The sequence below is a fragment of the Stegastes partitus genome, unplaced genomic scaffold (genome assembly GCF_000690725.1).
Source record: "Stegastes partitus isolate 25-593 unplaced genomic scaffold, Stegastes_partitus-1.0.2 Scaffold572, whole genome shotgun sequence".
In the NCBI taxonomy this organism is placed as follows: domain Eukaryota; kingdom Metazoa; phylum Chordata; class Actinopteri; family Pomacentridae; genus Stegastes; species Stegastes partitus.
Genome location: NW_007578303.1, coordinates 201,425 through 229,072, shown reverse-complemented (window position 1 = coordinate 229,072; position 27,648 = coordinate 201,425). Strand labels below are relative to the sequence as shown.

General features: G+C 40.8%; 1 protein-coding gene across 3 annotated transcripts; it reads left to right on the top strand.

Moving 5' to 3' along the window:
- The first annotated feature begins 450 nt into the window (after positions 1 to 450).
- On the top strand, positions 451 to 27,648 carry usp7 (ubiquitin specific peptidase 7 (herpes virus-associated)). Of its 3 annotated transcripts, none has more exons than XM_008288730.1 (31): positions 451 to 903; positions 5,041 to 5,145; positions 6,061 to 6,259; positions 8,224 to 8,362; positions 8,717 to 8,805; positions 8,915 to 9,023; positions 9,491 to 9,621; positions 10,198 to 10,252; positions 10,335 to 10,415; positions 10,810 to 10,900; positions 11,141 to 11,223; positions 11,797 to 11,906; positions 13,026 to 13,182; positions 14,329 to 14,473; positions 14,754 to 14,884; positions 16,243 to 16,377; positions 16,962 to 17,063; positions 17,736 to 17,841; positions 18,272 to 18,364; positions 18,506 to 18,573; positions 18,846 to 18,946; positions 19,829 to 19,982; positions 20,419 to 20,486; positions 21,291 to 21,399; positions 22,101 to 22,178; positions 22,315 to 22,415; positions 23,362 to 23,461; positions 23,977 to 24,096; positions 24,191 to 24,262; positions 24,770 to 24,860; positions 27,206 to 27,648. In XM_008288730.1, the coding sequence occupies exons 1-31, from the start codon at positions 816 to 818 to the stop codon at positions 27,310 to 27,312; spliced, it is 3,318 nt and encodes a 1,105-aa protein (XP_008286952.1). In that variant the 5' UTR covers positions 451 to 815; the 3' UTR covers positions 27,313 to 27,648. The 3 variants fall into 3 exon arrangements, with proteins under 3 accessions (XP_008286952.1, XP_008286951.1, XP_008286950.1); XM_008288729.1 differs by having other exon boundaries at positions 13,026 to 13,203; XM_008288728.1 differs by having other exon boundaries at positions 720 to 903; positions 13,026 to 13,203; positions 21,297 to 21,399.

The window sequence follows — 27,648 nt, the reverse complement described above, 5'->3', positions numbered from 1 at the left end:
ACATTCCTCACAAGAAACGAGAGGTTAGCTGGAAATGCAACGAGGTGCCGCGTTTTGTCGTTTGTCGTGTTAGGGCCAGTTTGGAGGAATTGGTTTATGTCGGGCCGCGGCAACTCTTGTCTCCGTGAACTTCCAAATTAACGTTAGTGCTATTCCGTATTGGAAACTGGTTTGAATGGATAGCTTTTTCCTCCGCTCTCCCCCAGACGAGGGACAATCGGAGGAGCACACGGACTGGGGATATCGCAGGCAAAGTTGTTGAATGTGTGTCTATAGCAAATGAGCCTTTGTTTTCATTGTTGTACCTATATCACCATTTGGCTGCCTAGTGTCAGGTAGCTTAACGCTAGCTACAAACAGGGTATTTGTTCCTCAAGGTGCAAGTCGTGTTGCGAGTCCTCTTATTGCCCCACATTTCCCGGGGTAAAGCCGGATTGATTTAGCTAATTTCAGCTGGCCTCCGTCTTCGGAGCCCCAGTACATCCATCCCAACCCCCGCCGTCAGCCAGCGACTCGCACCCACCAAAGGCGCCGAGATTGGGCGAATAGCGAGCAAATACGTCCGCGTTTCTCTACCCGCTCCCCCGCCGACCTCCCCTCCTCACTCCCCGGCGCTGACAGCGGACAAGGCCGAGGTCGCAACAGAGCAGGCCCGGCCGCCGAGGCTCGACCTGTCCACCCCACCTCCGCATCCCACCACACCTCACCAGCAGTCCAGAACCCGGTTCCCCGCCGAGCCGACCCTGGACAGGATCGAGGGTAATAGAGATAGCAGGGAGCACCGCATCACAACCACAACAACAACAGCTGCCAACATGAACCACCACCACCACACGCAGCAGCAGCAGCAACAGAAAGCCGGCGAGCAGCAGCTCAGTGAACCAGAGGACATGGAGATGGAAGGTAAGGAAATGCCAAAGAAAGGCAAACGAATACTTTACAACATTTGTTACGTAATTTAACAGCTGCACGAGAAATGCACGGAGTTTTATTTGTGCAAGCTGAGCTCAACATCACAGTAAACATGAAGGCCTGAAGCTAGCTAGGATAGCCGGTTGCATTTTTGCTGATTGTGCGTCCGTTGCAGCATACTTGTGTGGAGCTGACCTCATTTTGCGTTATAAGCAAACGGAGCCTTTATTGCTCTTCGCATGAATACAATATCCCGCTGCTTTAAGACAACCCCGATGTCCTAACAATCCACACGGTTAGAGATTCGCCACAGAAATCATTCATTCAGATCGGTGACTGTATTTGAAAATGCACTGTTCAGTTTGGTTCGCGTTCCTTGCCATGCTAAGTTGTCCGCCGCCGTTCGCCAGATCATCGCCGTTTAGGATCCACATGCGGCCACAGAGTCCCAGACCGACTGATTGTTGATAACGTAAATGTTTGTAAACAGTACGGTTGTTAGCCTCGCAATTAACATGGATCCATCGCTAGGTAAATTACCGTACTCTTGCTACTTTGACTTAACTCCGGGGTTTGTGTTGATTTTGACAGTTATCGGTGCATGTGGTCATCATCAAAGTTAAGTCTTCCGCTAATAAATTAACGGTGGCTGTATTAGTCTTGCTGGTAACGTAAAATACAGCCCGTTGATAACTGGTCGACATACGCCAGCTTCTGAAAAGATGGTGTGTTAGCATCGTGTCTGACCACTTGTTCATTAAATGCGGGTCTGCAAAGTAAGCTAAACATATCGGTTGATCGCAGGGTGAAATCTGTCAGCTGGGCCGCTGAAAGTGTTGTCAGTAAATTTGACGTGTTAACATTTCCTTGTTAAAACGTCACCGATTGATATTTGTTTTATTACACAGTGTGGGCATTAAGCTTCTAAAACGCAGTGCTAGCAGGACGGCTAATTGTAAGCTATTCAATTAGCTCCAAGGTTCATCTTCTTACGTTCATTCGTTAGCTAGCATGCTAGTTAGCCGATCAGCTAATGCTCACGGAGGGGGTGTGTGGCGTTCCAAAATGGTGGCTTGTATTTTGCATAGTTCGATTTTGGCTATTACTCGAGTGTTAGGCCTTGGATATTTGCCTCGCGTAAATTAGTTTATTTCTCTTGTCCTTTAAATCTGCCCAACGATATCATGTACAAACTCATATTATTATTCATCTACCTTTAATCCTTGCTTGTTAGCTGGCACAGCGATTCAAGCTAATGTTGGCTAATAAAGGCCTGCGGATGATTCTGTAGCTAGTGTTTGCTAGGTAGCTAACGGGAACGCAGATGCGTCAATACCGATTTGCTAAAGTGCCTGTGGTATAACATGTTTAGCCATTCCCGTAGAAACAATGGCAATCTGAAACGCCCGAAGGAAATTATTCTGTGGTTTGGTGATACGTTAGTTTTCATGTTGGACAGTGTGTTATGTGAAACGTGTGGCAGTGCTGGCAAGTAACGGTAGTCGCCGCTGCGGTAAGCCAGGCCCGCACAGGGGCAGCGCGGGGATTTGCTGCTTCATTGTATGGAAGACCAAAAGGCATGGAGCTCGCCATTTTTAATGATCTGTGTTTTTGTTTGTTCGATTTGCAGTCAGGGCCATCTTTTAAGCGTGTAGCAAGCTTTTTACACATAGAACACCCGCAATACCAGTATTTTTGTTGAGTTTTCACTGATGTCAACTTTAGACAGAGTAGAGGCTAGTGGGAGCCCTCAGCTTCACTGCGTCATTTAGTCCCAGTGATTTTATTATCTGTGCTCACACATACTGTTGCTTGTTATTCCTGCAGCATACAATAAACGGATGATCTTATACAATTAGAAACATATTAAAATGATAAAAAACAGCCCCAGATGGCATTTGTATTTTCAGACGTTCATTTTAATGCTGGTCTCAGTAGTAGCAGGTGCATTTTCTAGGCTTTCTCCCCTGTAGTTGCTGGTTCACCTTTCTTGGGTTCTCCCTCAGTGCACTGCAGCCTTACAAGGACAGTGAAAACAAGTTGACATAATAAACTGCTCACTTTTCCTGACTGCTTGTAGCAACACACACACTGCACTTCCTTTATATAAGAGGCTCCACACAGTTGCAGCAGTTCATCCATCACCTGCTCTGCATTTTTCAGTTATTTTATCCCACAGCACTGTATCTAGGATGCCAGGCTTTTGCTGCCACTCGGTCATTCTAGGTTTAATGCCTGTAACGGGTCTCTGAAAATTTAAAATGAAAATAAAACAAACATTTTTGCTATTGAACAAATTGCTTTTCATATACAACCCAGTTTCTCTTAAAGGGCATTCCTAAAGCGTGAGATTAACCCTATATTATATTTTTAGGTCAGTGTAAAATTCAGCAGTATTATTTCACCTTATATTGTTTAAGGATGTTCTTTGCCTGTGCTCCATCGGTCAGTGTTCTGAAAGTAGACGACCACAGCTTAGTGGTGGTCTGATGCACCAAACTGCATTCTAGCCTCTTCGTGCCAAGTCATTGTAACAGGATGAGCTGTGCTATTATAACCTTGTTGATGTGGGTTAAACACACATCTGGAGTTGTTTTTTTTTTCTCTTTTGTCAGCATAAAGTTGCTTATTGGTACAAAATTAAGCATGATAAATGAACAAACTTTTTTTTTTTGCTACTTTCAGTCCAGAGGGCCATGGACTTTACAAGATTAGGAGAGATTAGAGTACTTTCTGAAAACTTCTTACTTCAATGGATATTTGTGTTAGTATTTTCTATTAAATGTCATTGTTGTAGCACAACTAGAAAAGGCATATAGATGTATTACTGTGGTGCTTTTTGAAAACCCATTTTTATAAATAATAAGTCAGTCTTATAAGATGCTTGTGATATGTCACTTCATAGTTCATGTGCCGGTAAGTTCCATAGTTTTACTCTTTGTGGCATATTTGGCCACTTTTTAAACCTACATCCAGCTCAGACTCATATAGATTTCACTGATGGATCCCATTAGTACACACCTCTCAGGATAGACTGACACAGTGGGCGGGACAAGAGGTTGTCATGGAGTTGACTGACAGACCCCATTAGCAGAGTGTAATCCACTTGGGGAAACGAGGTCAGTCTCCTGGAGGACTCGGTCAGTAATGTTACCTGGAGACTAGACACACAATTTACACTGCTGTGTCTGTTAGCCTGGAGGAAGACAATGAACCCAGATGTACTTCAAACACAGTTTAAGATTGGACTGACACTACAACACATTTGAGGACATGCTTGAGCGTTCGTATGAATGCTTTTGTTAGTCTCAGTTCTGGCTTCTGTAGCATCATTGTCATTGTCACAGAATCCAGGCATATTTCAGTCACTCCTTGAAGTTGACTCAAAAGCTTCTCTGATTCTGTCATCAGTGTGTTTTGATAGATTAGACTATGCATTGAGCTATCTCATTTGCCTGGGATAATTGTTGTCCTCTGCGCGTGTGTGTTTTGTTTGAACGATGACTTGCAGCTTAATCCTGCATTGTATCCATAATTACCCAGCCTACTGTGGTGTTTCATGGTCTTTGTTGCGCGTCACACACAGACACACATTCTGTTTCTGTTGCCCCCACTCTGTCATACACGCAGATTGGAAAAGAAGACTTGTCATGCTGTCTCAGCAGGGTTTTCCCAGTAAACAGTAGTAAAAATGGAAGGGAAGGATTACTTGATTGATCTTGTCTTAAATTTTCCATAAGTACCATAACCAAGAAATGAAACCATAATGCCAAAACATTGTAAGAAAATAAGAGTTTAAGTTATATTGTTTATCAGACGTAAGAAAACAGTCCAGCAACTGCAGTAGTTGCTGGATAATAACAGGTAAATATGAATTACAATGACTACAGAAGTGATATTAAGCCTTGTGTGTGTGTCACATTTTTTAGCGTCTTGATACCATATTTGTTGATCTTGGGAGGGCAATTTGTAATCATGAGATGCAGAAGCTGCTGAGGTCCAATATTTAACAATGCAGACGCTCCAGTCAGCTTTACTCTAAGTGAACAAAGGTTTTTACCCTGCTGTATGTGCTACATTACTGCTACCCATACAGTCTCATCTTATTGTTTTTCTCTCTCTGTCTAGCTGGGGACACAGATGACCCCCCAAGAATCCCAGCCAATCCAGTGATCAATGGTAATGTCGCCATGGCAGATGGACACAACAATACAGAGGAGGACATGGAAGATGGTGAGGAGGATGCATACTTTTACCAACATTTTACAGTCTACTTTGTTTCAAAGCTTGTACAATGAAAGTGTTTTTGTACTGGAACACAAAATTCACATTTTGATGTGTTTCTCAGTTTTGATGTGATGATTTAGCATGTTTTTGGTACAAAACAGAAGAGGAAAGAAATGCGTAAAAGTTACATTCAAAAAGTGTCTAATTGGCTATCCTGCTGCCTTATCAAGTTGAGAAACTCAAATGCTGTCGGTAAGAAAAAATGATAAATCACAAGATTCTCTGAACTATACAATTTGTACAGGTCTGTCTTAATTTAACCTAAATCAACCATTCACAACAGCAGCACAGTTTCTGCTTTAGCATTGAAATGTTTCCTTTCTCTTTCTCTCTCTCTCTTTTTTTTTTTTACCATTAAGAACTTGCTTGAATAACTTTATTTAAATTGTGACTAAGCAAAACTGTCCGCAAGCTTTGTGTTTAGCTACCATCAGCTAATGTGAGCTCCACATGGTGGCCGACTAGTATGAACAGAAGTCGAAGTCTGTCCTGGCAATGTAGGAGGTCCAATTAAAATGCACTTTGAGACAACAATTGTTGCAAGGTAAATCAAAACCGCACAGTGTCACAGAATTCTGCTGAATCATGGTCCACCGTTTTCAAAACTAACCCCACTGGGATGATGACAACTCTGCACTATCAGAACGTATGGGGTGAAAGTCAGTCTCTAGAATTTCTAGGGTGTGAGTATGTAGACATAAAAAGAGTCTAAATAGTCATTTTTTTTGTGTCACAGGGCATATTAAACCTAAGTCACACTGGACTGAATTTGCTGTAAATCTTCAGGTCATGTCAGTGAATTAGAGGGAACCTGTGCTTACCTCTTCTTGTTTTTCCCCTACCTTGCCCTCCATGTTTCAGACACTAGTTGGCGGTCAGAAGCGACTTTCCGGTTTGTGGTGGAACGCTTCAGTCGTCTGAGTGAGTCGGTGCTCAGCCCGTCCTGCTTTGTCCGGAACCTTCCCTGGAAGATAATGGTGATGCCGCGCTTCTATCCGGACCGGCCACACCAGAAGAGCGTGGGCTTCTTCCTGCAGTGTAACGCAGAGTCAGACTCCACGTATGTGTCTTTGTGGGATGAGGGATTTGGGGTGCATGATGTTTATTGTCAGGATGAATATATATTTTTTACTTTATGCTCTCACAGCTTTTGCTGCTTTGAATGACACGTTTAGGAATTATTCATTTGAGGTGGTTAGTCGTGCTGTGCCATGCTGTGAACAGTCGCAGTCAGTTGAGCTGTGCTGGCTTGCTGCAAGTGTTTTTCCACCTCACAGTTGCACCTGAACTGCTAATGAAGCTCTGAACACTGTAATAAACATATTATATTTCCTATAATGTCTTCACAATAAAAGCATCCCACCAGTTTTTCTGTTGAAAGCTTTTAGTGTAAAGCTGCAACAGCAATAAATATTCAGTTTACATCAGCAGTAATTTGATGCAGCTATAAAACAGCTAAAAATGGTCTTTAAAAAGTAAAATACGACTGATATCTGAATGCACAAAGATACATAAGTAAAACTAAACTCCAAACCCCCAGACACTTGGGTAGAAACTATCGAAGCGCTGAGAGCTTAACACAGAGATACATTACAAACAGATTTCTTTCTAGTCTCCAGCACAGTTAATGTACTGAGGACAGAGGAGGAGCCTGGCACTGAATGGCCACGATTGGCCCTGCTATCTAACAGGACAGCAGCAGTGCAGCTCAGTGGAGCTATTCCGTGCTGTGAGGCTGCAGTGGAAATGCATCTCATCACGTTTTGGCATAGTGTGGCCACTGGCCAACTCTTGTCAATAGAAAAACCCTATTTGTGTATACAGTTGAACAGAGTAAAATCTGTAAGGTTAGCCTATATAATTAGCTTAGGATTCATTTCCTACCCACATGAACATACTCAAGTGTGCTATAGAAAAGTGCACCCACTTGCTTGATGCTGCACCACTATACATCATGCTGGCCATTGTGTGTTGCTTCTTGACGTTTTGGTAACATCAGAGTAACATGTTATATGGTTTGCGCCAGACCATCAAACCATCTTCCGGTTTGTTAGCATCTCTCATGTGCCTTCTGGCAAACACTGGCCCAGATGTCAAATTAGTTTTTCAACAGTGTTTTTCCTCTTTGCCGCTCTACGGTAAGCTGTGACAAGAGAAGCACCACTCCTTTGGTTATCTTATTCAATGGAACGCTGCCCTATTAAATGGTTGGCATTACTGTATTCTGGAAAATATGCAGTAAAACTTTCCCTTCCCCTGATTGGTATTTTACAGTAATCTTGTCCATTTGTTTGGATGTGTATGTTGAAACTGAGAGCTTTTGGACTTTTCAAATACAGACATCAGTTGTCACAGCTTGATAACACATCTGTGATCGTCATTTAGTTTATAATGCAGTTGATGAGCTGTTGATGATTCAGGTGTGTTTTGGAAATTATTGCGCTGTCAGTTATTTTGTATTTTTTTTTAAATTTGTGTTTAGTTTACACCAATTTTTAGATCCATGTTTAATTTCTGTCGATGACCCTGACGATCTATTCTGCTAATCAAATAAAAGTGCTTTTTAATGCCTCTGGGGCGTTGTAGTAGAAACATATTTTAAAAAGTCACTTTTAAGCAAAATGAAAAAATAGTAAGTAAAACTGGCAATTGAGGCCTTATCATATTGTCATTCCCCTTATTCTTTCTGCGTTTTATGAATAGAACATAGTGTTAATTAGCTTATTTGACTTGCAATTTCGCACAGGTTGTTGGTCTTGTGCAGTATCATAGATGAAAGGAGTCGTGCAGTTGACTAATGTTTGTTGTACCCCCCACAATCTTCTAAATCTGCTGATTTTAATTATGCAATATGCTGAAGAAGTGTTTAAACAGAATTTAGATCTGCTCCAAATCATTATGTCCATATGCCAATCAAGGAAGACCAGTTGTTTGTGAGAGAATAATAAAATTGTTCAAATATGGTCTATTTCACAGTGTTAAAGTTTTAAAAACAGTTTTCAAAATGTCATGTATGTGTTTCAGGTCATGGTCTTGCCACGCACAAGCCATGCTGAAGATCATCAACTACAAAGACGATGAGAAGTCATTTAGTCGCAGGATTAGTCACCTGTTCTTCCACAAAGAGAATGACTGGGGCTTCTCCAACTTCATGTCCTGGAGTGTAAGTACAGAAAATGACCACTAATTAATGTAGAAGGGCTATTCAAAAGGGTTGGACTAATTATTGTTAAGATATTTTCATTCCAAGAAACATTTTCTTTTGTTGTGGAGGCTGGTAAAGTTGATGCACACAGGAGACCCTGTCAGCTGAATTTTCATGTATTTTTTGATTGAGTTAATAAAACAGTGCAGTGCTGGCAGGGTTGTTTTCTTTTCTACAGACGTATGCTTTTTCTATAGTGTTTGTTTGGACATCTCTGTGTTGTTGTTTTTATTGTCTTAAATAAAAACAAAAAAGCTTTTATTTCTTCTCATCGTTAAAGATGTTAACGTTTTTGGTGATGTCGTATTTCAGGATGTGACTGATCCGGAGAGGGGCTTCATAGATGATGACAAAGTCACATTTGAAGTCTATGTCCAGGCAGATGCCCCACATGGAGTGGCGTATGTTGCCCTTTCTTTCTGAGCTGTGCTTTATTCCCATTCCCAGTTTACATTTTCTCTTTTCTGGTTTTATTTATTGCTCTAACATCAGCCTTCTCTCTGTAACCAGCTGGGACTCTAAGAAACACACAGGCTATGTTGGACTCAAGAACCAGGGCGCAACCTGCTACATGAATAGCCTGCTACAGACACTCTTCTTCACTAACCAGCTACGGCGGGTATGGTTTTATCTTTCTTTGTATAATGTATACAGTATGTTTTCCCTGTCTGCTGAATGCATTGGCTTTAACTGATCAGATGTGCTGCGCGTATGTAGCGTTTGTACCCTTTGTTCCCATCAAGGCCAACATCAAATGCAGGCAAATATGTACTATAACATTTAAAAACAGAATGTATGTTATATACTTGTACTTTAAAAAAAAAAAAAAAAAACATGCTCTACTACAGCTGTTGCCTCTTGCCTTGTGAACGATGCCTTAAACTCACCATGATCTCAATGTTGTTTTCTAACCTTTTGCAATATCACGCCTGAATATGTGGGTTCTTTTGATGTCATCAGAATATCAAAGTTTAATTATAGTAAAAGTCGTCACAAAACAGTGAAAAATAGTCACTTTGATCTAAGAGCATTACTTTCTAAAACTCATAATCCTCATATGTATCCTCATGACTCCTCTCCTCCCAGGCGGTGTACATGATGCCCACAGAAGGAGATGACTCGTCCAAGAGTGTTCCCCTGGCACTGCAGAGGGTTTTCTATGAGCTGCAACATAGCGACAAACCCGTTGGCACCAAGAAACTCACCAAGTCCTTTGGGTAGGTTAGACTCTTTTTTTTTTTGACAGCTTACCTGCCTTTTTTCGTAGCAAAAATGGAGGCTAGGATGAAAAGTAAAGCCAGTATTTGGTGTGGTATCATTGCAACCTTTTATATTGTGTTATTGTTGTTGCTCAGAACATTAAAGCAATGTCACTGAAAGCGAAAGGTTTGCTTAATGTTAACTAACTGTTATTGCACGCCACTTGATTTGTCAGATTTTCTCGGTACAAATGAAACATCTTTTCACTTGTTCTCTGCAAAGTGCAATTGTAGGAGGTGGTATTTTAGCAATGAAAAACAACTTGAAGGATTTTCTTTTGTGAGATCAGGAAGTAGGATGTTAACTTGAGTTCAGAGTAAAAATGGAAAACAACTATTAATTGCATTGCACACTGTTTATTTGGTCTGCTGCTTTGATATCAGCTGCTATTACTGGTGCAACATGTATAGTTTTTGTAAAGATGACGCTTTCCAACTACTTTTTTTATTAGTGTGTCAAATGGACATGTTTCCTGATATGTGGTAAATATGTATATACCTGACTTCCTTGTTTTGTGTGTTTCTTTTGTGAAGATGGGAAACACTAGATAGCTTCATGCAACACGATGTGCAGGAGCTGTGCAGAGTGGTGAGTTCTCTCATAGACTCTTTAAGAATGCGTTTGCATGCTGAATAATTACTGACATCCTGTGTGCATGTGTGTGTTCCAGCTCCTGGACAATGTGGAGAACAAAATGAAAGGCACTTGCGTTGAGGGAACCATCCCAAAGCTGTTCAGAGGAAAGATGGTGGTATGTTTTTTCCCGTTTTTTTTTTACTTGTTTAGGTATGGTTATACTTTGTATGATATAAACTACCTTGAGTTATTGTTCAAATAGACATGAGTCGTGTTCGGGAAATGTCTGCTATTCGTATGTTGAAGATGGCGTTTACACATTTATATTTTGCTCAGTAACGTCAGTGCAGCATGTGTCATACAGCACATTTTGTAAACACAGTGATGACATGAATTAGTCTAACTTAGCACAGGATGTAGCCTGGAACAAGGTCAGTTTAAGAATAGAAGGAGGTTAAATCAACACGTGACCCTCTGAGAAATAATATTTTTTGCCTGTTGTATTATACAGTCTGACCCCTGTGTGTCTGTGTGTGTGTGCTCCTGTCTGTGTCTGTGCTACTCTCCAGTCATATATCCAGTGTAAGCATGTGGATTACCGGTCCGAGCGGATAGAGGACTACTATGACATCCAGCTTAGCATAAAAGGAAAGAAGAACAGTGAGTATAAACCATCAGCACAACTTAATGGTTTTACTCAACAAAGGAACATTGATGCTACACCACATTGCTGCTTTTTGTAAACCAAGTGTATTTCCCTTTTCCTGGTAGTTACTGATGTTCAAGTATTAAGTAAAGGGACTTACTTAAACAAACTTGTATTTAGATCATTAGTTATATGTTCTTGTTATTAATATGGCTGTTTTTTGGACTTCATCCCTGTTCTCTGCTTATTTCTAGTCTTTGAGTCATTCAAAGATTACGTTGCAACTGAACAGTTGGATGGAGACAACAAATATGACGCAGGAGAGCATGGCCTGCAGGTGAGACTTTAAAGTGACCAGATCAAAAGTATTATTGTATTTTGTTTACTAAATGTAGTTTTTCAAATGTGTTTTTTGTTTCGCAATATCGTAGCTGATATTTAAGCTAATTTAAACTCAACATTTTCATCAAGTTTGTCATCTAATTACGTAGGACTCTTCTGATAATGTCTGTATATATGTGAGGGTGCTCTTAACTTGATAACACTTCACATTGCAAATTGTGCAAAGATTTGCAATGTCCAAAAACCAGGTTTAAATAGCTAGACTTTTTTTCTGTTGGATTCTCTTTAGTAGCTCTTGTCCAATCTTCTTTCTCCAAGCTACGTAGACATGTAGTTCCAAAATGAGATCCCCAGGCTAGCCTGCCTCCTGTTAACAAAGAGGAAGTGTCGGTGAAATGAAAAGAATACAAAAAATGAAAAATGTGCAGCTATTGTAAGTTGTAAGCGTGAAAACTGCGTCACAGTGTTGTTAGAATGAGTGACTTCAAGTTATATGCGTTTAAAGTTGGAGAATGAATGTCAACGGGATGTCCTGACCAGATGCCTGATATGCTTGTTTGCTATGCAGGAAGCAGAAAAGGGAGTGAAGTTCCTTACCTTTCCTCCAATCCTACATCTGCAGCTGATGAGGTTCATGTATGATCCACAGACTGACCAAAACATCAAGATAAACGACAGGTAGTGCACCAGGCTTCACTCTCACTTCACTCTCTGTCTACGTGATCATTCTTTCTTTTTTTTTTTTCTTTTGTTATTCTTCACTGATGATGACAGTCACATTTGAAGTCTACGTTCAGGCAGAGGCCCCATATGGAATTGCGTATGTTGTCTTTTCTCTCTGAGCTGGAGTTTCTACAGTGGTCCCAGTTTGCATTTTTATTCCTCAGCTTTTATAGTTTATTGCTCTAGCATGAGCTATCTCTCCAAGCCATCTGGGAATCTAAGAAACACACAGGCTATGTTGGATTAAAGAATTTTTGCTTGAAGTATATCATTCCTGTCACACTCAGTCACACAATGCATCAGTGGCTGGTGCATTTTGAATAATTTTAGTACAAGTCTGGTCCATATTACCATAAGTTAAACAAGCTGCGTATCACCAGAAACGGAACTTGAGCCTCCACTCTGTGAAAAAGCATGACCTGACCTTCTGCCCTCAAGACAGTGAGAAAGGAAGTCACCGCGATTGTTTCCTGTAGGCTCGATCATTCTTTGCAAAGCTTTGTAGGAGCTAATGGTGTTTTAATAATCCGACAGAATAATGTGACACTTTGAGAACGCACACCAGCCATCTAGAAAAAAACATTTTCCTCTGTAGCATCTCTGCAAACTGTGAGTCATCCTTGTGATGGTGCCACGGGCACCTGGGCCCCGAGGGCTTTGTATATGTATACACTATGCGCACACACACACACACACACACACACACACAACACACATCCAGTGAGTGAGTGGGTGGGGAGTGGCAGTTGATTCGCATCATGTTTGAGTTTAAACTTGCTGTCTTTCTTGCATTTTATATGCTGCTTATTTTCTCATATTTGACCCTTTATTCAAGCATCTTTTATCTATGCGTCCCTTTTCTATTTTCTTTTTTTTTAATTTCTGCTGTCACACTCCTTTTCTTGACTGACCATTGAAATTTATTGTGTCTGCCACCCTCTCTCTTCCCTAATCTCTCCCTCCTTGCCTGCCATACAATTGTCATCTTCCCTTTCTCCATCCCCTTAACTGCCCCTTTCACCTTATCCTCATCTGTCTGTCCTCACTGCTTCTCCCTCCTCCTCTCCTCTACAGGTTTGAGTTTCCAGATCAGTTACCTTTGGATGAGTTCCTTCAGAAGCCAGACTCCAAGGACCCAGCCAACTACATCCTTCATGCAGTGCTAGTGCACAGTGGGGACAACCATGGCGGTCACTACGTCGTCTATCTTAACCCCAAAGGAGACGGCAAAGTGAGTGTCAAGGAACCAATAGTGAGAACAATTTTTTTTATGCACCTTTCACAAAAAATTCACGGGTGGGCTTAGTGGGATTCACACTTGTTGGGATTTGTACACGACTAGATATAATTTTAGAAGGCACAAGTTTTTGTGTTTACTTTAGACTGAGCATTGAACACCCAGCTCTTTTAGATTTAATTAAGTGTCCTTCTGCACCAATCTGCTGTCGACATAAATACAATACTAGCAATTGTTGTAGAATTTATTAAAGTCTCAGGATATCTAATCACATGAAATGACATGTTTAGGTGCAGAGATGGTACAAAGGTCTTAAAGATAACAACTTACATGATGGCTATGCAGAATGCATCTGTGTTTGGAAATGATGTCTCACTGCAGCTGCACATATCAAGATTCAAGATACAAAATAAGTACCTGCCAGTTCTTAAGTGACGAGGTATTCCAAAAATATACAAAGATGGTAAAAACCCAGTGGAGCTACCCACTCAGATTCACAGAGCAAATGCATCATAGTTGACAAACACACAAGCTGCCTGACAGAAGGGTATGGTACCACCTAATGTCAAAGTACGAGATGTTTCAAGACCAGTGCTCAGTTATATATGTAGTAGGATAAATATTGCCCTGTCAGAAATGAGTCATTGCACAAATCCAGTGCTAATCTCTGCAGAATGCACATTTTTACAGCTTCAGAGCTCAGTCACTGTATGACCTGTTTATTGTTATAATAAATCTGTAAATCTCAAGAAGTGCTCTGTCACACACTTAACTACATACAACACCCTCAGCCAGTCCCACTCATCTAGGAAACTCCTGCCTCTTAAATGGCATGCATAGACTGTATCCTTTCAAGCAGGGGACAATGGGAGGCTTATGGGTGTTATAGCATACAATCAGGGAAGTCTTTTGTGTTTATTTTTGTAGAATTTAGGCATTATTAACTGTATTGCATTCGGGGTTAATTAAAAACATTTTAAGATGACTTGACATAAATGGTTGCCTTAAGTGTTGTCTGGTTTTCTCTTTTCCTTCCTGTCCCGTCCCCCCCCTCCTCCCTTCGTTCCTTATCCTCCTCTGGCTTCCTCATCACTGCCTTTGATCCCTTCCCACAACAACCATCCCTCTCTCGCTCTGCAGTGGTGTAAGTTCGATGACGACGTAGTGTCACGGTGTACCAAGGAGGAGGCCATAGAACACAACTATGGCGGACATGATGATGACCTCTCAGTCCGTCACTGCACCAACGCATACATGTTGGTCTACATTCGTGAGTCCAAGCTCAGTAAGTAATATGCGCCCTCCTTCTGTCTAATAAAAAAAAAAGAAAAAAGAAAAGGCTGGTGCCAGAGATGCTGTCCCTTAAACACATGAATGGTTCCTCTTAACTGCCCTTGTTAATGTGCCATTAAATACAGTACTGTTTAGACAGGATGGAACATGTATGAGGGATAAGGGAACATTTAATTCCTCTTTTATACCTGTATGATTGTAATAAACTCAGATCTTACTGTATTACACTGTTTGTCACATACTTCTTACTTGTGCTGATTCCTGTATCTCAGGTGAGGTGCTTCAGCCGATGACTGACGTGGACATCCCCCAGCAGCTGGTGGAGCGTCTACAGGAGGAGAAGAGGGTGGAGGCACAGAAGAGGAAGGAACGCCAAGAGGCTCACCTCTACATGCAGGTTCAGGTAGGGAACCAGAAAGGTTAAATGCTCTCTGTGTCTGCAGACTCAAAGTACTTTGGTGGCCACTTTATTTTAGAATCACCCCAGTGCAGCGCTGCTTGTTGCAAATAAGTAGTCTTTAAGATAATGTATTCATGAGAAACCTGTCTGCTATTACAATGCTGAAGGAACTATGATGGAAATATGAAGCTTCCTGTTTTGTTGTAGTGCTTTACAATTAAAGTAAAGTAGTGCTGATTTAGAGATTAACACACTAAACCCGGCAGAGTGGATCTTTATAGACTCTGAAGTTACACACTGTGATGTAAGTGATGTGGCGCTCATTGTTTGAGAAGTGCAAGCATGCAATATTGAGCTTCATGTGTTACGTGTGTATTAAACACACTAATACAATGTTTTTGATAAAAATCAATAATGACAAATATTTTTGTCAAAAGATGTCAGCATAGCAGTATTAAGAAGCTGTCCTTTTTTGTTTGTCGTTTTTTAATGTGAAAATACATCATACACCTTAACAGAGTTTGGATGTGTTTCATAGTTAGATGAAAGTTACCATTTTTCTGACCAGCAAATTATGGTATAAATATCTAGTATCAAAAAAATTGCCTGTGAGAACTGTGCCTGTTATATCATTTATATTGGCACATATATATAGAGGATTGTCCAGGTTCTGGTCGGCTGACAAAAAGCCCATTACTTTCTATAAAATGGAGTCAGTGCTTGTTTTGTCAGACTGAGAGCAACCTATAAGCAGCAGTAAGGACTAAAGGCTCTGCGTATCACTGTGTGGTTGAGATTGAGAGAAGAGCAGCGAGTGATAATAAGGAAACATGCTTGTTAAATGACAGCGGTTTACCCTGTTAAAAGATGTTTACTGCACTGACTTTATTACTTGACTAAGTCAGCACAGAGGTTCATTTCTCTTATTGCTTTCCTCTGAAGAGGTGACAAGAGTAACATTTATATGCTAGTATGAGGTTTTGTGAAACACCAGTGTGCATTTTGACTGTAAACCAAAAGAACACTTTTTCAATTTAAGCAATCTCAGCAGTGGAGCTTCCAAACCAAAATGCACTCAGTGGTAGATGTTTTGACAGAACACGTCACATGCTAAGGCAAAACCTGAAAAGAGTTTTGAGTACTTAGTTACTGACTTATTGCTACCTTCTGTTTGATTTAATGCGTGAAATGCTAAAATAACTGCAGCAATAGTAACTTCAGGCAGTTGGGGCAAATGTCTGCCTATTGTTTTGTGTATTCCCCTGTTGCTTTTTGTTCTCTCTTTTTTTAAAAATTCATTTGGTTCTTTGTCCAGTTTGATTATCAGCCACTAAGGTTGTTCTTCTTCCTTCTCGACGTAGATGGTGACAGAGGACCAGTTCTGTGGTCATCAGGGCAATGACATGTATGACGAGGAGAAAGTGAAATACACAGTCTTCAAGGTCCTGAAGAGCTCCACGCTGCAGGAGTTTGTCCAGAATCTCTCCCAGACCATGGTGAGTGACTCAAGAGTGTGTGATGAGGAACATTTTAAAGATATGTGTATTGGGAACTCTAGATTACCAAGCTGTATGAGTAGAAGTACACTGATTATTGTTTATTGCTTAAAATTGTTAAAAAATAAATAGATTTTAGAGATAAGTTCAATTCAGATTTGATTGCCTGTAGGTGGCTCATTAAACTTGTTGGGTTTTAAAGCACCCAACATGAAGTGGATTTTGTTTTTCTTGATGACAAATTATCTTCAACCACATACTGTGTGTGAAGTAACTCCAAACACATGAGCAAGAGAAGGCTTGTTGCCTTTCCTGTTTGCCTGCCATGTCTAATCTGCACTGCCAGTCTAAAGTACACACACCTTTACTCTAATTCTCCCTTCCTCCCACTGATCATCAAGAAATTGACAAGTGTATACCACAGTGGCTTGTAAGTTGGGCTAATCAGTAAATAACAGGGTTGTGCTCGGTTTGCCTTCTCTTCCTGTTGCTGCTTCCCAAGTTTTTTTTTTTTTTAAATTTTAAGTGCAAATTACACCTGAGAATGAAAAACTGTTAGGAACTCACATATTGATGTGCTGCAGGGTTTCCCACAGGACCAGATGAGGCTGTGGCCCATGCAGGCCCGTAGCAATGGAACTAAGCGACCCGCCATGCTTGACTACGAGGCTGACTGCAACAAGTCGGTAGGTGTTGGCTGTTTGTGGGTGTGTGAGCTGTTTAGGTATTTCGATGTTCGAGTTTTACTCTGTTGTTGTGCCCAGTCAGGTGAGAAACGTAACACTGTATCTCATCATGGTTTCCCATACAGATTTTGGCACCGTACTTTATCTCAAAAAGAAGGAAACTGTGTTTTTCAACAAAAAAAAAACCAAACTGAAATGTGTGAGCTCAAGGTTTTGAACTGTTACAATTAGTAATAGTTTTGTGTTGTGAAGGAGTAAAAATGCATCACAAAGCTTCTGACCAGTGTTCTCTGTATATTTATAACACAATCCACAATACTGTTACTACAAACAGGAATTAAATGGCATAGAGAATATGTAATAATGCGGCCACTGCTACAAAACATGTACAAAGTTGAGTTCAGTCTTTTCTGAAATGAATCCTCCCTGCCAGTAGTTGTGTGTTTATCCCTTTAGTAATGTATCAACTGTCCATACAATGTTCCATGTATAACCTTTCATTTCAGTGTCGCCTTATTGTTGGTGCCACCCCTGATGTGTTGCTCATAAATACATACATTACACTAATCTGTATGTGTGCTCCACTCTTGGGAAATGGCACCGTTCTACCTTTGAGTTGTTATCATTGGAAAGCATTCTTTTTTTTCATGCTTGCACATGTTTATGTTTCAGATGATTGACTTGAGTGACAATGAAAACCCCTGGACAATATTTCTAGAGACGGTGGATCCAGAGATGGCAGCCAGCGGGGCCACGTTACCCAAGTTTGACAAAGACCGTAAGTTCTCCACGTCAGCGCTCATTCAGCTTGGTGTCAATCTCAGCAATGTTTCACACATTTTGTTGATTTCCTGCCTGAGCATCATTTAAAAAAAATTTTTTTTTTATTTACCTAAAACCTGTTCTTAAGGTGTCAAAGTTTTTCAGTCCAATTTGTTAGTCGCATTTAGTTTGTGTTGGCACAGAACAACTTGAAATACTAGAAATGCTGCTTCCTCGATTGTGATTGCTCTGGATACTTCTCACATGGTGGGAAAAAGTGATGGAATGTAATAACAGTTTCAGGTTTTGTGTAATGTCGTAGCCACATAATTTTAACTTCATTCTTGTGTGTTTAGTGCTTTTAATTTTAACAGTACGTTTACTACTCTTCACAAAGCTGTTTGCAAGACCTACTGTGTCTTTAATGATTTTCTCCCTTTTTTTAGATGATGTCATGTTGTTCTTGAAGATGTATGACCCCAAAACCAGAAGCTTAAATTATTGTGGACATATCTACACACCTATATCCTGCAAAATAAGTAAGTTGTGGCAACTTCTGTATTAAGCTTAAGACACCAACTTTACACAAGATAAACCTTGTGAGTTTTCTGTCTGTGGTAAAATGCTATTAGTTTAAAGAGGAAATCATTTTTCTGTTCTTCTTCTCTCCCTGTAACCAGGAGACCTGCTGCCAGTCATGTGTGAGAGAGCAGGTTTTCAGCAGGAAACTAGCCTTATCCTCTATGAGGTGATCTATTTATGTGGCACTCAACTTGCTGGCACATTCCTCCCTCTGTTTCTCACTTGCTCCTTCACACTCTCACACTCTGAGACTCTTCTATCTGGTAGACAAGCTTTGTCTCTCAAACACTCTGGTGCACACTTGCACACTGCCATATGCAGCATCACTTTTTTCCCCTCCTCACACCCTGGTGTTTACATATACTTCATCAAATATTCTGGCGCAATTACCAGACAGCTTCAGTTTGACTATGTTTACCTTGATGCTATGTGTTACAGGAAGTAAAGCCCAATCTAACAGAGCGGATACAGGACTATGATGTCTCTCTGGACAAGGCCCTGGATGAGCTCATGGACGGGGACATCATTGTCTTCCAGAAGTAAGTATTTCTTTGTGCATTAAATTCATTTTGGGCGAATTTGTATCACAGTATACTTCACGTTTTGGTAGGATCAGACAAGTAAAAATGTGGAATTTTGTCTTGAAATTTAAGTGCTGTGGGATTGTTTCTTTTTGGACTGAAAGGAAGCACAGCTTTTAGCAGCCTAAAAATAACATCAATGATATTTCCAGTAACGTCTGTACAGGTTAACATGCAGTGAGCGTCCTTGATGTTTGCTGTGCACCGTTTGTAGTTTGAAAGTGATAACCTATATTTCAAAGATGGAATAACATCTCACAGGACTAGCATCTCTCTCTGTGGGGCATTTATCCTTGTTACACTTCCCACCTATCTTAAGTATCCTTAATATGGCACATACAACCAAGTATATAGCAAGGCCCTACACAATTACAGTTTTTCACATTGATGTGTTTTGTCCTAATAAAGTGGCAGAGAAACATGCAGACTAGGACTTAGATGTCTCTGGACACTTTGATATTTCTGATGAAATACAGAGAAACAACAAGGAGAAAGGACTGTAGGGGCTTTAAGAGAAATGTGTGTGTGTGAGAGTGAGTGCACATTTAGAGAAAGATCTGGGTTAGAAATGTTCTTCGTACAGTTGAAGAGCTGTTTATTTAAAATTTTTTGACTATGCCATCCAGTGCGTCCTCAGTACTCACTGCTTGTGTCTCCCAACCTGCATCGACCTACTTCTGTTCTGCTCTTTCTGTCCTTTGTCACTCCTACTTATTCTTCCATTTGTCTCACTCACAACTATCTTTATTCTTTCTTCTCATTGTCTTTCATCTCCTTTGCTGTCAATACTGCACATTCTGTTCCTCAAATTATATTTTCCACCTCCTTCCAACAATGCAGGGACGACCCAGAGAATGACAGCAGCGAGCTGCCTACAGCCAAGGACTATTTTCGGGATCTCTACCACCGGGTGGATGTCATTTTCTGTGACAAGACCATCCACAACGACCCTGGCTTCGTGGTCACGCTCTCTAACCGCATGAACTATTTTCAGGTACAATCTATTGTGGTACTTTGAATAATTATTTGAAGTTTGGGGGGGAAAAATAACAAGTGGGATTTCAGTGTGTTTGCATCAGCTCAGGTATAAGGAATAAATTAGCTTTATAAATCAGAAACACAGCTTGGCCATTCAAACCTGGCCTAATGTTTCGGAAATTATTCTGTAATTCGAATTTATACTGATATTAAGCCACAATAGGGAAGTGTGTGGGGAGTAGCTGTGCTAAACATTTGTGATTTGGGCTCTACTTTTCTGATGCATTCAAAATTCATATCTTTTTTAAAAAATGCTAAAACGTGCCAAGTTCTCAGCTTGAAGTATCCTAAATCTTATATTTACATGCCTTTTTCCCTTGTTGGCATTTCACTGAAATCTACACAGGCCTGTGGTACTACCGCTTTTAATGTTTGTGCTGTGTGTTTGTCAGGTGGCCAAGACAGTAGCGCAGAGGTTGAACACAGATCCCATGCTGCTGCAGTTCTTCAAGTCACAGGGGTAGGAGGCTTGTCTCATCCACATGCACACACAATCAGTGCATGATGTATGAATGTAGTAACACTAACAACACACGATAGCGATCTTCTGTTTTAGCTGTTGTGCTCACTAAGTCAAGGAAGGATAAAAATGTCGGATTTATTCTTAGTTTTGAATACATTCAGTACAATGAAAGCTTTGCTGAAAATGAAGCAAAACACAAGGGAACAACCTTCATTACGATTCCCTTTTTAAGAGCATTAGAACCCTTTGTGATGTCGTGATTTCCTCTGACTGACTTGATGATGCTAAAGATGATTTATGGTCTAATGATAATATGTATTTTTTTTAAATCTGAATTTTGATTACAATTCCAAATCCTTCTTGACTTGTGAGACGTGAGTGTGTACATTTACACTGTGTTGTTATTTTCATGGTATGTGTCAGGTTTGCCTTTGATTTGATTACTTACAGTTGTTTGTAGAAATGTTGCGTAACCTGTCCCCCCCCACCTGTCTTTGTTGTTTTCCTCTTACTCCTCCCTCTCTGACTCCTTCTTTTCCTCCTCTCTCTCTCTCTCTGTCTCTCTCGCTCTCTCTCTCTCTATCTGTCTCTCTCTCTCTCCTTTCTCCTTCGCCTCTGCACCCCCTATAATTTTCCTTGTCTTGCCCTGCTGTTCACCTCCCTCTCCTCCTTTGCTTTTCTTATCCACTTGTCTGTTTTCTCTCCTCTTTCACGTCTTTCTTTCCCACTTGCTGTTCGTCTTCCATCCTTCTCTCCTCCCCTTTGTTGTCCTCCCCCCCTGCCTGGTGGTGTGGTGGCCAGGTACAGGGACGGTCCAGGGAATCCTCTCAGACACAACTATGAGGGAACGCTGCGGGACCTGCTGCAATTCTTCAAGCCTCGGCAGCCCAAGAAACTCTACTACCAGCAGGTAGGAATGGTTCGCCAGCTTCAGCCTTCTCAAGAGTTCAGATTTTGTTTTCTTTCCCCCATGCCTTAAGTTTTGAGAGTGTGCAGTAGTTTAAACAAGACAGCTGCTATTTGAGTTTAGTGTTTCAAGCAGCTGATGTAATGTTTGTTTTCCACTATTTCACTTGTTGCTCATCATCTTTATTTCCTTCATCCTTATTATCTGAACACTCAATTGTTTTGAATTTAGATCAGGTTATTTTTCCTCTAGTCTGCTTTCCTTATTCTTCTTGTGGATTTTTTCCCCCCATAAAACCACTTTTGACATCTGATAGGAAAAAATGATTTTGACTAAAAATACCTTCTGCATTCCTGAAAGTTGGAGAAACTATACTGTTGTCAAAGCTGGTCTGGTTCCTCCCATGAAGGTGTTTTTGGACCAATCCAGCTGCTCATAGTGACGTAGTTTATTGTAGATGGTCCACTCTCAGCTCAGAAAAAACACAAGATACCCTAGCTAGCTTTCAGCCATCAGTTAAAACAGGTATTCCCATATTAGAAAGAGACCACATTCCTGATAAGACACTTATTATCTTCTATCACAATGTTATTTTCTTAATAAATCGGTTGGTATGTTCAATCCCGTAGTTGGTTTAAGGTATTTGTCTGTAGTTAAACCTACAAGGATTTTGAAGCAATGTTTTCTCTCTTATGTGTCCACAGTTAAAGATGAAGATTACAGACTTTGAGAACAGGAGGAGTTTTAAATCCATATGGCTCAACAGCCAGTTCAGAGAGGAGGTAACACGCACACACACTCACACACACTGACATTTTGGCTGAGGAAGATGGACTTGTTCATATGTCTGCACATACAAAGTAAAACGTTGGTGTGATTCAAGCAGAGACGTGAACTGTGCACATATGTTTGTTGCAGGAGATCACCCTCTACCCTGACAAGCACGGCTGTGTGCGGGACCTTTTGGAAGAATGTAAAAAAGCAGTGGAGCTGTCTGAAAAAGGCTCTGAGAAGCTCAGGTAGCTATACTATGAGAGTGTGCACGTGTGTGTGTGTGTGTCATCATTTCAAATGTGTTTGAGAGAAATATGGCGGACATGGTTCCTGTCAAAGCCTACAATCAAAGTTATTGCATACCAACTTTGATTTTGATGCATCCACAGCTCCCTGTAGAGGCAGCTGTCCAAACGTATGGAAAATTAGCATACGGTGGCACAGAATTTTTATATAAAAATACAGATTGGTAGATCAACCTCACAACACCCTCCAAGCATTGTTACCCAGTTTCAGTCATGATTGAGTGTGCTGGTGTTTGTACATACATGTATGTTTACATATAAAAATAACTGTCACATTGATTATAACCGCTGGAAGCCAACAGCTGGGCTATTTGTCCAGTCCAAGAGTATCTGAAGTCTCTTTCTCCTTGTGGTTTCTCCACTAAACTCAGTCCAGAACTCACCTGATACTTTGATCTTTAAGTTGTGAACATTTCTCCTACATCGAAGCTACTATTCTCCCCAGCATGTCTTTGGTTCAGAGAACACAGCCGGGTGTGTCTACACTTGGGCACCATTTTGGATTTTGTGGATATATTCCAGTTAGTTTTATCTTATCCTTGTGCAAACTGTGATTCAGGACATTGAGACAGGTTTTGACTGAGCTTTTTTTATTTAAAAATGTTAGTGGTTGCTTGGCTATTCTAGTCGTTTCCTCCCTTCGTGCCCTCACAGTGACTCAGATCTAAGGCAGCAACCACAGCCTCATCTAATTTTTATAAACCTGCTTCATTTGATGGCACTGGGATTTTTTTATGTCTGCCTCCAATTATTATTATTTTTGAATAATTCTTATGTTATCCCTGGTGTAATGTGAGTTTTTTTTTCTGCTCTGAAAATCAGTTTTGATGTGTTTGAGAAGCTGCAGCAGAGTATTAATCCTTTCTCTCTGTCTCTGCCACTGCAGGCTGTTAGAGATAGTAAGCTATAAAATCATTGGGGTTCACCAGGAGGACGAGCTGCTAGAATGTTTATCTCCTGCTGCCAGCCGCACCTTCAGAATAGAGGTAAGTGTGTATGTGAGGTTTTCCTGATGCGATTGTTTATAGTGTCACTTTTCTTTTTAGTTTATTTTTAGCCGTTTTACTTCCCTCAGTCACTTCACCTAGCAGGCAATCAACTTGTTTTTTTAGACACAGTCTGCTAAGTTTGTTCGAAACACTCGGCCCCTATAGCGCCTGTTATTTCCAGGAGTAGTACTTCTTTAAAATATTCCGACTCGCTTGATAAAGATTAAACAGTAAAATGAAGCACAGACCTCTTCTGGTTAAAAGGTTTTTAGTCTCTTACACACAAAACAGCATCAAGAGGGATGTCTGGTTGTACTCCCATCACTACAGCATGGTGAAAACTTGAACTAGAACCTAAATTCCTCCCTCAAAGTGGCAGGTAAATCTTGATCTGGCTGAACACCGTTTTCTTTTTCAGCACCTTGTAATTAGTGTACAAACTGGTCTGTTTCTAGTAACTGTGTGGCTCCATCTTCCCCTCTCACTTTTCTCATTTCCTTTCTCTTGTTCAGGAGATTCCTTTGGACCAGGTGGACTTGGACAAGGACAGTGAAATGCTAATTCCAGTCGCTCACTTCCACAAGGAAGTCTTTGGCACCTTTGGGATTCCCTTCTTGCTCAAAATCAGACAGGTGTGTGTCTGTGTGCACTTTTGTAAAAGCCTAACAATATGAAGTATGTGTTGTGTTTTCTTGATTAACAACCACCTCCAACGCACATCCGTAGGGTGAGTCATTTCGGGAGGTGATGAGAAGGATCCAGACCATGCTGGACATCCAAGAGAAAGAATTTGAGAAGGTACAACATGATGCTTTTCTTGATGTTATACCAAAGTCCTTATAGGCAAGTCTCGCTACTCAGCAGCCATCTAGGTAACACCCTTGGGCTGTTACTTCAGGTCAGGCTCCTATCCAGATGAATGAGGAAATAGCTGTAACTGTGATTTCATCGGCCACTGGGACATAAAAGCTTGATGTGTAGAATCACCAGTTGATGCTGAGAAAAACTGCCTAAAAAGTTTGGCGACTTTACCCCAAAATTGGCTTTAAATTGCATTTTTTCCTGCAGGTTATAGAGTGCAGCAACATGATTTAGGTTGTTATGTAACAGATGATTGGCTTTTTGAGTGGAGGGGCAGTTTTGGATAGATTTCTGTTCAGGATTCTTTAAGTAGCGAGTCTCTCTCTGATAATATCCCTTAATTATAGTCAGTATAAGTAATCTCATCCTGATACTTATAAGGCAGTTTAATTCAGTGTTGTCCACCGAATTAACTGTTACACGTGTGTCTTTGTGTATTTCCAGTTCAAGTTTGCGATTGTGATGATGGGCCGGCATCAGTACATCACTGAAGATGAGTACGAGGTCAACCTGAAGGACTTTGAACCACAGCCAGGTAATTATTGCTGCTGGGAGGGCCACTAATATGACTGTTACTGAGATTATGCTAATGGTAGAAACTGTATGAGTGCAACAGGCTTTAAGTCGGCTCATAAATAAAACAAAAGCAGGCGAATGCACCACAAGGACAGAGATTGCTTATTGAGTGTGGTCACCGTGTTGGCACTGCACAAGGTCCTCCTTAAGTCTCCTTCGATTCCTGGAAGGTTTAATTTAACTTTAATGCATTTCTGAGATTATTAAACAGCTGCTCCAGTCATTTGAACCTATAACCCTCAGCTTGTTTCTTTTTGAACTTTATTCACAACTTAAAAGACCCCATGTCATACTATTGGGGTTTTCTCTTGCCTTCGGTCTGTTTTTATAGCTGCATTTCACATCGATGGTCTGCAAACCTACAAAGTCGTATGCCAAAGGGAATTCTTCACTCCCTCAGGAAACACTCTTCCTTCTCTGTCCAAAATGGCTAATTTTAGGTCCTGCCGTTACACATCTATGTCACCGTGCTGATTTGGACAACGGTTTGCCTTCAAACACCTAAAAAAAAAAATTTAAAAAAAGAGCAGCTTCCTAACAGCCTGCCATTATTTTCTCAATAGAGTGACTACTGCTCGGCGTATATCCTTACGCTCAGAGATGGTGCTGCAGCAGTTGTAGAGTATGAGAAAAAATAATGTGTTTTTTAAACATTAAGGCATCTAAACATATTCTAATAGGCTCCCAAAAATCATCTAAACCTGTACATGTGCATAATGACCTCTTATAACAGAAACATTCATACTAAATTCTGTTTGAAATTTGTCAACGTTGGTAAGGAGCAGTCCAGGAATTCAAGTGCAAGTAAACAATCAGGAATTTTGAAGGCTTCTGTAATGTGAAAATATTGCACATACGTTACCACACCTCAACACAAGATGTTGCAGTGTCATAACATAACCTTGATTTGGCTTTTATTGTAGAGGACATTTGAATCAATAAAGCTTGACTCATCTAAAAAAAGAAGTTTAAGTTCTGTTAGATTTACTGTTACTAAAAATGCTTTAATGCTCCTTAATATCGTAGTGATTCCTGTGAGATACGTTTGGGTAAATATTCTTTTGTGTTAAGCAAATTCTCTGTGAGGTTGTATCCAAACTAATGTGTTTTAGAACAGTGTTGGTAGGAAAATGATCTCCTTTCAGATGAAATGATCTTTGCGCATACTATCATGCCCAATAAACCAGATTGCATGAACGTCTCCGTGCGTTTTGCATGTGGGTGCTGATGTTATCATAGGGCTACAGACTGCGACTGAAATGCTTGCATAGGGAACCATTTCTGGAGTTAAAATTTTACTGTCATTTATGCAACTGCATGACAATCATTGGGCTGATTTTGAGCTACTTTGCTAGCCGTTGTGGGACAATCCATTTAGTTTTTACAGTGTTCCACAGATAAAGCAGTCTATAGTTGATTATTTTACAAAAACTAAATGAGGGATGAGGCGGCTGGAGGAGATGGAGAGTCCTGACTCACGCCTGATAATGAATATGAAGAAAAAGCACTACATTCAGTCACAATGTCTAAAGCAGTGTTAGGGCTGCAAAGTAAAATTGATATCAGCAGCGATCATTACTTTGGCCTCCTGCAATAAATAAACATGATCGACTGTGATGTTGACATTTAAAATACACTCTGCTCATAGCAAACTTTGTAAATCGTGAACAAAAATCACGGATTTAGCGTGGGTGAATCTGACATTAAATCACCTTATTTCACTCTTTTTTTGGGTCACACACCTCTCTGAGTGTACCTTCGTAACTAGAGTGATGAGGCACTGCAGCTGCATAGCTAGCTGGGTGTTGGCTACTTACTCCAGAAGTTAGTCTGGAGAAAACATGAAGTAGAGGGTTGGTTGTTTAGTTGTAGAAAATTCCAGTAAAGGAAGAGCAGCAGTCTCGAGAGGTAAGACCAGTGATGTCCTTAACAGCAAGGTTAGAAATGCCTGTTGCCTGAATTGTTTTAAGTATTAAATGAACCACAGGTAGACGAGGCAGATGTTTGTTTTCTTGCTGAAAACGGTCAAATAATACAAGTGTGATCAATCAGGGATCAAAGGATTGAAGGTGAAAGCGAACGTCTTTGTCTCAGTTGTAGGGGTCATAAAATGTGTTATCCTGGACGTAAACAAAGCAGCGGTTCTGTGTTTAATAGTGTTGATGTAGCCTGAGACAGCAATACTGCCACCACTGCTGTTTGTAATGAGCTTCACGACTGCTATCCCTCCTGTTGCTAATTAACATTTCACATCGGCAGTGGGAGACGAGTCTAATGACCTCTTTGGCGTTATCTCCACCACAGGTAACATGTCCCACCCGCGCCCCTGGCTAGGGTTGGATCATTTCAACAAAGCTCCAAAGAGAGGTCGCTACACCTACCTGGAGAAAGCAATCAAGATCCACAACTAAAGCAGCCCGCCCTTCCTCTTTGTCCTCCTCCTCCTCCTCTTCCTCCTCCTCCTCCTCCTCTCCTGCTCCGCCTTCCTCCCTACCTACTTTAACAAACCATAACCACAGACTGTAACCAACCGTGTGTATGTGTGTGTGCGTGCATACGTACGTGTGTTTACGTGTGAGAGACTGAGCGTGTGCTTGTGTGCGTGCGAGCGTGTGCGTATTCATCACTTTTAACACCCCGCCTGGACACCTCTACAGCTCTACACCGACACTATGTCTTCAGTGATACGGATCTCGCTGCAGCTGACGGATTATTCTTCAACCACAAAATAAACTGCACCAACCACC